We start from the raw sequence: 11,820 nt of genomic DNA, 5'->3' as shown, positions 1-11,820 counted from the left end.
TTATTCGTTATTCTTTATGACTATTGGTTTTTTTCATTTGATGGTGACCTCTAGTTTTTGCAATTTTGAACATGTGGTTATTGTTCGGTTATTGTTCATTTGATATGGGGACATAGGCCGACACTTGCTCACAAACTATGCGATTCCTTCCAAAAAAAAAAATTGCAGCGGCCTTCGACCGCCTTGGTTACTATTAGTGTTTCAATGTAAATTTTTTAGCCCCTATATAAAAACACCTGACTCCGCCACTGATAATATTATTAAGCAGGGCTAGAAAGGTACATATGTGGCGTGCAGCTATGTAATTTAGCATTAATATGATAGTTAAATACTTAAATCTGATCGAGAATATCAGTGATGTTGCATGGCATGTTGTTTTTGTGGGACTCCATTTCGTGAACATTGCATATATTGATAAAGGTCAGTTTCGGTTTATTTCCACTTATTCATATGGACGAGTTGGCCTAAGGCGATAAGTTAAGGCGCTGGTTCGAAAGTGCGTTGGTTCGAATCCCATCCCACTTTCAACATTATTTTTATTTTTCAGCAAGTGAATTCTATTCTACCTTGCACTATCAACATAATTTTTACAAGTTACAGCAGTCAGCAGAAGCATGGTTGAACTTGTCTGTAAACCATTTGTTGTATGGATTGTAGCACCAGTAGTCAGGCTGATGTTTTGGTCTGGAACTAGCTCAAAGTTCATGCGTTGCAGGAATATACACTCTCAAGGTCCCCCAAGAATGGAAGGGATCTGAAATCAGTATTTGTTTCATTAGCAACCGGACCATCCAAGTCGCATCTTTCAGGCACAATATCATTACATCTAGACCAGTTTTTACCTTGTAACTTCCAGGAATTATGTCGCGAGGATGTGGGTAGAGAGGAAGGGATTCATTTATTCAGCGTACGCACGTACTTGAGCTCCTTTATATCCTAGGAGATCCATGTCAACCACTTCTTGTGCACTCATCAACGGCTATATATCCTTGTAACTTGTTATAGGGGCGGCATGGTTTCTTAGAAGGGCGGCAGTGTGATAGTAATGTCCCTCTAGTTGGTTAGGGGATGTCTTATAGGGGGTGTAAATTAATTAGATTACCCTCCTCATTTTTCAACCTAAATCAAAGCTAAATTGAAAATTTGTTTTCTTTCTTTTTCTCTTCTCCTCCTCCCATCAACCGTAACCTCCATTAAAACTCAAAATTTCATCGTCTTCGATTAATCGACGATTCGAAAATTAATCAAGTGTAGTGTACTGACTTATATGAGGTATGTTTTGAAAACCCAGTTACGATTTGGTTTATTTTGTTCGATTTAAGTTTAATTTCTATCAAAAATTAGGGTTTCAGATGAAAATTGAAATTTCTGGGTTTATGTGAGTTACGGTTGATTTTAAATTAATTACGAACCGTAACTGGATATTTTGATGTTGTTACGGTTGGTAATAGTTCAATTACCAACCGTATCTTCTTATATCTGAGAATTTTCTTCAGTTACGGTTGGTAATCATTTTATTTTACGAACCGTAACTCAGTTACGATTGGTATCGAGCATTTGATAGTAATATTTCAGGTATAACCGAACTCCCAGTTCGGTTTGATCGCAAAATTTCCATGTAACCGAACTGTACGGCTCCAAGAAAACTCATAAGTTCTAGGGTTAGGTTCGATTACCTGGTAAATTTCTGCAGGTAACCGAACTAAGTGGTTCCAAGATATGTCCTAAGAAATGTTTAGTTCGGTTACCTGCAGAAATTTACCAGGTAACCGAACCTAACCCTGGAACTTCTGAGTTTTCTTGGCACCGTAGAGTTCAGTTATAAGAAGATTTTGCGATGTAACCGAACTTAGGTGCTGACACAACAATGTACTTGTTCCAACAAAAAGAACTGCTCTTTTTATATCCGTTATACACCCCAATGGTATATATATGTGCCTCTCATGGTTAACATTTTCTATCAAATTTTCAGAAAAATGGCAATTCCTAGTCATAAATTTACTTTAGAAGAAGATCTTTCTATTTGTAGAAACTACGTTCTATGCTTTCCAAAGAGGGATGAAGAACGAAGATTCAATGGTGTTATGAGTAATAGTATTTGGGGGAAAATTCATGAGAAATTTTGCGACGACACAGGTAACCTTCACAACCTTGACCAACTACCTTTGTCCATTCGATTTGAAAAGATTCGAGAAAGAGTTGTGGATTTTTTGATTTTGTATCGGATTGTTGCGAAGAATCGACTTAGGGGTGAAGCATTGGGGGGAATCGTTTTGATGTCAAAGAATGAATGGCGACGATGGAAAGGAAACGATTTCAAATATGAGGATCATTTCTGCATCCTTAGAGACTTTTTCATAATGCGTTTTGGGTATTAAGTCCTTTGTAATTTCATTTCGGCAATGTCATGTAATTTTATTTCCAAACCGAATTATGTCATGTAATAGTTCGGCAATGTCATGTAATTTTCTTTCCAAACCGAACTTATGTCATGTAATAATTTGGTAATGTTATTTCTTAAACGAACTTATATAAATTGCATTGCAAATAACACACAAAAAAAAAAGAACAAAGACCAAATGACCAAAAACCACAATGTTTCATTCATATGTTGATATTCAAAGCACACTTAGTCGAACTAATGGTACATTTAATCATCCTCAAGTGATATTGTTCCTTCTTATACAATTTTGTCCGATTCATGCAAAGCTTTCCAAATATCCATGTTATGTTCATACATAATGCACCAACCCAACATTGTGTCGGGGTTAAATCCATTCCAATAAGAGTGACTGCATATCGGAGCCAATGGACAATTTCCTTGTAACCGGAGGCCGATAAAATGGTTGTTTTCAATCAACGCAATCACCACTCTTCTATGTCTAAGTTGCTCGACACATATGGTTGTTTTCGGAGTGTATGTGAAGCTAGCACCTTTTGAGAAATAGTGAACCACGCAATTGAATGCGTAGGCGATTAAGTGCCCAATATCGGCATGCCCATCCAATGATACCTTGTGATTGGATTTCCCCCGTGGAGATGGATTTGATACCTAAGAAACTGCATATTGAGACTATCATCCTCATCGGACAACATTCTCTTGTAAAATTCTGGTTTCTCCTTTAGCTTCATCAACAACCTTTGACGGGAATAAGTGATTTAATTATCATCATATAGCTTGGCACCTTGAGTGAAAGGCCCTAGTTGTTGTACGACAACGTGGAAACCGCAATTACCATCCGGAGGGACGTCATCGGTGGATATGACGTAATCTCTAATGTAAGGAGGTAGCTCTTCCAAGAACCTTTTATCAAGATTGGTCCTTTTTTGAAGAGGTGGTGTATCATTAATTGGAGCCTTTAGCTTCACGTCTCGTTGAGTAGGTTCCGACGGAGTAGGTTGAGAGTGCAACATTGGTCCTTTCTTCTTCATATCACTTGTCTCTCCCTTTTCAATAATATTCCTAGCCCTTTTTTTTGAATCTTCTTGGTACTTCGCCGCGGTATTCTCATGCCCCGAAGGATCTCTAGTAAAAGGGGTCATTTCATTTTTCCTCTTAGCTAACACCTTTGCATATTCTCTAACTTGTTTTTTTGTTTCTTTGGTTTTTGGCCTACCTTTGCCCTTGCCTTTATTCGGTTCTTGCACATTCTCCGAAGTGTGTGGATAAACGATTGGACGCATGTCATCCCAAAATATTTGCCTTTCGAGTTTGTTCTTGTTCCGGTACATCTCGATAACGATTCTACCCATTTCATTGTCATCAAACTCTTCTCCGACATTTCCCTTTGGAGGAGGGACAAAACTTAATTGTTTCCAATGTGGATCTATATCGCTTAAAGGGATTATGCCATGTTCATACTTAGTTATCATGTGGCGACAAGGGAGTCCCATAGACTTCATCATGTTGCAAACACACACCTCGCCCGGCTTGGTTCCCCATATGTCGATCAAATTCACCTCAACCATTAAAAACTTAATGCAAGCATGTGAAATATTATAGTGTAGTCCCTTGAAAAAACTAAGGTCCTCCATTTTCTTGATGTTACCACCTTTGTCTACAATCTTTTTGTACTTCATGATACGGCTTTTTTGGAACTTCTCTTTAATTCTCTCAATATCGCGGTTGAAGTAACTCTCCATTGCGTTAAACACAACCACAAAATTATCGACACATCCAAAGAGAACCAGTGGTGAGCCGATTCTACCAAAGTGTTTATGGTGGTTGGTAAAAGCATAAACGAAGCGCTCTTTGTGTGGTTCCAACCATTGCTACACCACATACGTTATTATATCCTCCGGATATTCGGGGCTAGACCAATGTTATCTAAATTCGACAAGATTTAGATAATACTCTTCTTCGGTGAGAGACCAAGTCAATGCCTCCCATTTCCCGGAGAAGGCAACCGATTTCGCATGATTTATGGTGTATTGTTTATCGAATGTCTCTTTTGCATCTGCTTGTTCATCTTCCGGTAGCTTACTAATCTCTTCCAATCCTATCCTCTTAGGTGGACAAATTTGAGGCTTGCACCTATTCATCACATTGCACCATATATGAAATGTACAAAGCATATTATGTGCCAATGGGAAGACTTTCTCTATTGCATTCATCAATGTTACCTCATTGTCGGTCACGATAACCCCGGGGATATCATCATCTCGGTAGATCGCCTTCACTTGTTATAGCGCCCAAGTGTAACTTGGTTCTTGCTCGTCCTTTAGAAAACAAAAGGCAACGGTAAACGGTGACTTCGTCGACGTACGACCAACAATGTTCAACAATGGCATCTCGTATTTTTTTGTCTTGTAAGTGCAATCCATTATAAGAACTTCATGTAAGGATTGAGACAATTGAACACTCTTCGGATGAGCAATGAAGAGATGAGTTATTTCTTCTCCCGGACCTACCTTCTTTTGAACCGCGTAGCCTTTCTCTTGATCCAAAGAAAACAATTTTTGCATTACTTGTATATCCTTCCATTCATTCCTTTTAATTGTCTCAATTGCATTGTAAATGGTTTGCAAACCTGATACGTTATCCGAGTTATCTTCCTTTAATAAGTGAAGCATAACGGAAGGTGGAATACTCATTTTCCTAGCAATTTTTTCCATTTCTTGAGGAGTGAGCCTTGCGGCCATTGCATGTCCTTCAAGATCTTCCGGACGAGGGTGGTTATGATGACCTACCACCTTATCCATAGCTAGAAACCATTTCTTCGTTAATTTGCTCTTTCTAAATACTAGCTTGAACTGGCATTTAATTTTCTTTGAGCATGTTGTGTTCTTCCTCGTCGTCTTTCCTTTATACCCGTAACCCTTCCTCTTGTGACTAACATCGGAATCTCCACTTCTCTCACAAACCATTTCAAAACGAATTTGGCTTTCTTTTCCATTCAAAACTAAGACGCAATTGACTCTCTTAGCATGTTCCCTAGCCCAATTCTTCGCATCAATAGGTAAGTCAAATACCAACTCATTTGCATAGTGATGAGATGTATCTTCGAATAACATATTAACCGGAGAAGGTTGATCATCCATTTGTATAGGTTGGCTTTCCATCTACAAGAAATGTAAAAACATCAATTGGAATCACATTAGAGTTCGGTTAATTGTAAATTTTATCGCAATAACCGAACTCAAGGTTCGGTTTATATAGCAAAGTTGACATATAACCGAACAAGTAAAAAATAAAACGTTCGGTTACTTCTTATTTTATCTAGATAACCGAACATTACACTGGAACTTCATATATTTTTTTCTTCCCTAAGTTCGGTTATTTACGCTGTTATTTCGAGTTTGCAAAACAACTGAACTTAATACACTAAGTAAACTCTAATATTACGTAGAGTTCGGTTATCTAGTTCGTAAACATGCAGTTTGCGAAACAACCGAACTTTGTACACTAAGTTAATTCTTATTTTTACGTAAGTTCGGTTAGTTATTGGTTGCGTACCAACCGAACTTTGTACACTAAGTTAGATCTAATTTTTACGTAAAGTTTGGTTTGTTAATTGGTTACGAACCAACCGAACATTACACTGAAATATGAGAAACCTTCATTAATGGAGAGTTCGGTAACCTACGTGTTTGGAGAAAATAACCGAACAACACTTTCAGGTGAGTTCGGTTACTTCCGTGTATAGCTAAAGCAACCAAACTGCACTTCCAGATGAGTTCGGTTAGCTGTTCTTGACATAGTGTAACCGAACTAGCCCAAATCCACTTGAAAATTTTACATTTTTAGGAAGTTTTTGACCAATTCAACATACATTATCTAAGTTTGGAGCATACCTGGACACCCAAATACTCTTCCTCCGGTTGTGGTTGATAAAATCCATCATATTCATCTTGAGATTGAGTTTTGGGAAGAATAGAATCACCATCTAAGAAATAACTCATATCCGGATCACTGTGAAAATTAACAAATACTCTAGGAGAGGATGGAGATGAAGAATTAGATGAGTTTTCATCACTTGAATACCCAAACTTAGTGAATTGGAATTTTTTTTTATTTTCCATGTTTTTTTCCTTCATCTTCTCTAACTTTACTCTCTCTAAAATTCTACTCATCTAATAATCATACCATCTTTTAATATAATCTCACTAATTATTACTATCTCCGTCTCACTATTAAGTGACCTAGTGTATAACTAAATTTAGTCATACACTAGGTCACTTAATAGTGGGACGGAGATAGTAATAACTAAATCATTTAACTAATCATAACCTAAAATTAATTATTAGGATAGTTTAGGTATTAATATAAATATCAGATATGGGGGTGACCTAGATTTACTTCTAATGTCTTTACCCAAAATAAAACAATGGTCCCAAAAAAAGGATGGTCCCCAAAAAAATCATTCTTATACATGGTATCATAGTTTCTTAAAACATGTAAGATCCCCAACCGTAACAAAATTTCGAGGACCAGCTGCAAGATGATAAACTGGTCCATATTCTTTCATCCATTTAAACAATGGAGAAAAGAGCACCACCTTAAAGATCAGAAACATCACCAAGTATAGTACTTGCAATGGGTATACCTGATTTTGTTAATGATGTTAACCAATCAGGACAAACCCGTGAACCATTTTCTTTACTGGTCTCTTCCTCTTTACATGACTTTATGTACCTTACACCAACTTTCAAACTAATACCATTAAACCATGACATTTCTGCAAAAGAAGCTTTAACTTACTACAGTTAGCAGAAAAGGAGCCATGGCTATGGGACAAAACAACATTCCGAGATTGTATAATACTATTATCCAATATGTTGCTCTCCTATTATGAAAACTCATTGCATTGAGTCGCTAAAATTCAGCATCATACATTTAAGCATTCTTCTGAAGTCATCATATATACTGAACACAGAATTGGGATACAGAATAACCTACAGGAACAATCAAAGCACCTGCTCGTGAAGCAAGCATCGGAATTGTGACCTTAATGGTAAAAGTGCAACACGACAAGTAACTTATAGTTTGAAAATAATCTCGAGCAATAAGATCATCCACCGTGCAAGGTTGAAATGAAGACTACCACGTCTTTGTCTTCTAATGTTGTATCGAGTTGACCACTTAGTTCCCAATCGCAGTCATTTATAAGGACAAGAACACCTGGTCTCCTGCAATACACATTGCCATGAACATAAACAATAGTTCAAACTAACCTGCTAAAGGAGAATAGTAGGAAATACTAAGATTACGAAGATAACAGAACTCTATTGCAATCAACTTCAGATGATCTTCTGTTATTGCCTTGTCAGAACTTACACTGAATCCCCTTTCATGAACATTTCAGGCCTCTCCTTAATTAGATTAGTACGAACCCAAGCCAACAGATCCTTCATTGTTAACTGATAATGAACAACAGAAGAAAAGGCTAAATTAAACTAAGATCTAGACATAGAGCAGGGGACTACTTCAAGTAAGTTCCGCAAATGGTAATGGTAAGAGAGGGTCACCTTCTTTTCTCCAGTTTGATCAACATCAACATTGTGGGTCTTCACTGACTCGCAAAGAAGCTCAAGTCCACCACTGCATTGGATTAAGAACGATTAAAATGTAGTTCAAGGATAATAATAACAGAAGTAAAATAAAAGCAAAATATGGAGCTGGAAACTGATACAACACTAAAAGGTGGGGACATAGTGGTGCAGCACATAAGTTCACAGAGTTGATACATCATTACGTCATATCCATCGAACAAAGTCTGCTAATGGCTGGGATGCTATGTTACAATCACAGAGAAGACATACATTCTAACAAAATCGGCCGAAGACAATAAACAACTCATGTAGTAATCTATTCAACCACCTCGCAGAAGACACAAGGTAACTGATAACAGCCTCATATGAAAATTCTATTTTCCATTGTTTATGGTTTAATGAATTACTCAATGGAGACGAGCCAATGGGGCAACATACTAGGCAATGTTTGGTACAACGATCTAAGGTTATCCTGCGATATACACCCATGAACACCTCACACATCCAAAAATCTAAACTGGAACGTTTTTCCTAATTCATATTACCAGTAACCATTATTTAGACCAGTCCAGATTTTTCTTATTTATCATATCGCTGAACTAACTTGATCTTGTTTTTCCAACCTAATAATCAACATATCCTTGAGAAAATTTCTAGGATTATAATTTATTTATTTTTCGGCAAAAAAAGAAGAAACTTAAATTTCAAGCTGCATAGACAGATTACCAAATAGAAGCTTTCAGGAACGTACAGAATTCGAAAAACTATAGTAAACCTAATCACTAATCAGTTATTGTATGCAGCAATTCCAAAATGGACAGTTCATAGTCCAACAGCATAGTAAAAGAGAAAGAGTAACAGATAAACTACTAAGGACCTTTCAGTCTAATATTCTCCCAGGTCCCTGGATAGAGAACGTAAAGAGTGTCTCAGTGTATCAGCCAACACGAGCTTCATGAAGAAGTTCAACATCAACCCAGATGGGGGTGATTGCACATAAATACCTCACCACTGATACCAAAAAGCGTGCAAAGATACTTGTCTTGATCAACTACTCTAGCATTCTCAAGCTTTATGTTAGGGTACTGATCTACTGAATGTAAAGTTCTTCTTTTTGCAAGATCATTCAGTAATTCCTCTGTCACTTCTATTCATACTGAAATATGAGAAGAACAACTTCTACTTCTTTTATCTCAGACGAAAGAAATGAAAGTTTAAAAGGTCTAATATATTTGTATCTAGATGGAGAAGATAAATCGTTTTCCTCTTCTTTCAAGTGAATTTGTAATCAAACAGTAAGAAATATGTGGAGGTTCAACATAGTGGCGCAGAACATAACTTTACAGAGTTGATACGTCATTACGTCATACCCATCGAACAAAGTCTGATAATGGTCGGGTTGCTACATTCCACCCAAAGAGAGGACATACAACCTAACAAAATCCGCTAAAGACAAGAAACTACTTGTGAGTTAATCTATTCAACCACCTCGCAGAAGACACGAGAGAGAAAGTACAACCAATACAAGTGGTAACAGCTCGATATGAAAATTCTATTTTCCATTGTTTTAATGGTTTAATGAATTATTCAATGAAGACAAGAATGGGGCAACGTACTAGGCATGGTTTGGTACAGGGATCTAAGATTTTATCCTGCGATATACACCCATGGACATTTCAGACAAAAAAAAATCTAGACTGAAACACTTTTCCAAGTAATAATTTATATCACCCGTAACCATTTAGACTAATACAAATTTTTCTTACTTATCATATCACTCAACTAACTTGATCTTGTTGCAACCTTAGTATAATCTCTTAAGAAAATTTCTAATGTTTTTATTTATAATTTATATATTTTTTTGCCCAAAAAAGAAGAAAGTTAAATTTCAAGCTGCAAAGATAGATCAGCAAAAGAAGTTTTCAGTAACTTACAGAACTCAGAAAACTACTTCTACTTCTTTTATCTCAGACGAAAGAAATGAAAGTTTAAAAGGTCTAATATATTTGTATCTAGATGGAGAAGATAAATCGTTTTCCTCTTCTTTCAAGTGAATTTGTAATCAAACAGTAAGAAATATGTGGAGGTTCAACATAGTGGCGCAGAACATAACTTTACAGAGTTGATACGTCATTACGTCATACCCATCGAACAAAGTCTGATAATGGTCGGGTTGCTACATTCCACCCAAAGAGAGGACATACAACCTAACAAAATCCGCTAAAGACAAGAAACTACTTGTGAGTTAATCTATTCAACCACCTCGCAGAAGACACGAGAGAGAAAGTACAACCAATACAAGTGGTAACAGCTCGATATGAAAATTCTATTTTCCATTGTTTTAATGGTTTAATGAATTATTCAATGAAGACAAGAATGGGGCAACGTACTAGGCATGGTTTGGTACAGGGATCTAAGATTTTATCCTGCGATATACACCCATGGACATTTCAGACAAAAAAAAATCTAGACTGAAACACTTTTCCAAGTAATAATTTATATCACCCGTAACCATTCAGACTAATACAAATTTTTCTTACTTATCATATCACTCAACTAACTTGATCTTGTTGCAACCTTAGTATAATCTCTTAAGAAAATTTCTAATGTTTTTATTTATAATTTATATATTTTTTTTCCCAAAAAAGAAGAAAGTTAAATTTCAAGCTGCAAAGATAGATCAGCAAAAGAAGTTTTCAGTAACTTACAGAACTCAGAAAACTACCGCAAAGTTTATTACATGTAGCAATTCCAAAATGGAATGTTCAGTCTAAATTCTTTAAATATGAGATAAAACATAAGGACATTAATCCTTAAAAGTTCCTGTGGTTGCAAGACCATTCTTTAATCCCCTGCCACTTCTCTTCCTACTAAATTTTTTAAATATGAGAAGCACAACTTCTTCGTCTTCTTAGAAGAACGAAAGAAAGTTCAAGGTCTGATATTATTGTATGGAGGAGAAAAATCGTTTTCCTCTTCTCCCAAGGAAATTTCTAATCAATCAGTAAGAAATATGTGGTAATCTACGCTGAACCATGATTCAAGCAAGTGAATAATAAATCACTAAAACAGTATTGAAATACGAATTATGTTCTTTAGATTGGAATATTTGAGCTAAAAATCAAGCGAGAGATCGTAAAACCCTAAGATTTTACATAATATTGAGATAACACATAGAGATGACTTAGGTCAAAATTTATGCTTATATAACCATATAAATTTGTGAAAAGATTGAGTTTTACTTACCCAAATTCAAGTGTCAATTTCATCCTCGAAGATTTGTGTTTGGAAGGAGGTTTTCTTTTTGAAACCCTAGCTCCACTTTAACGGAATGCACTGATAGCTTTTCACTAGTAGAACTTGGAATTCGAATGAAATACTGGCATCAAGTTCCAGTTCCAATACTTTATGCCTGGGCCTATGGGGACTTGCGTAGATAGCATATCATTATTTTATAAGGTCACCTACCCTACAATGTTAAGGGATGTCCTAAAAATCATGAGATTACTAATTTACCCTTATCCTAATTAAAATTAACCCTAACCTAATAACCGCCTCTAACTTAATCTAAAACAAAAACAAAAGCATCCTAAACCTAGCCGCACAAAAAAAGAAAAAAAAACAGTTTTGAGGAGAAAATTGTTCTTCTATTCTTCTCTTCTTCCCCATTTCAACATCGTTTTCATCGATTAATCGTCGATTCATAAACTTTTCATCGTCGATTAATCCATCAAGTATAAGAATGGTTTTTCGAAAGAAAACCAACCGACTCCCAGGAACAGGTCCCCCATTAAGACATCAGCAAATCTCCCAAGTAAAATTGAGGAA

General features: G+C 36.3%; 1 protein-coding gene across 1 annotated transcript; it reads right to left on the bottom strand.

The window, feature by feature from the left end:
* Positions 1-7,231: 7,231 nt before the first annotated feature.
* Positions 7,232-11,395, bottom strand: LOC113302463 (ubiquitin-related modifier 1 homolog 2-like). Its single transcript, XM_026551375.1, has 4 exons — positions 11,239-11,395; positions 7,969-8,041; positions 7,778-7,860; positions 7,232-7,629 (listed from the first exon to the last, which is right to left on the bottom strand). The coding sequence occupies exons 1-4, from the start codon at positions 11,259-11,261 to the stop codon at positions 7,512-7,514; spliced, it is 297 nt and encodes a 98-aa protein (XP_026407160.1). The 5' UTR covers positions 11,262-11,395; the 3' UTR covers positions 7,232-7,511.
* Positions 11,396-11,820: the final 425 nt, after the last annotated feature.

Source organism: Papaver somniferum, chromosome 8, assembly GCF_003573695.1.
Source record: "Papaver somniferum cultivar HN1 chromosome 8, ASM357369v1, whole genome shotgun sequence".
Classification (NCBI taxonomy): domain Eukaryota; kingdom Viridiplantae; phylum Streptophyta; class Magnoliopsida; order Ranunculales; family Papaveraceae; genus Papaver; species Papaver somniferum.
The sequence above is the reverse complement of the archived record's forward strand: the minus strand, read 5'-3'. Positions and strand labels throughout refer to the sequence as shown.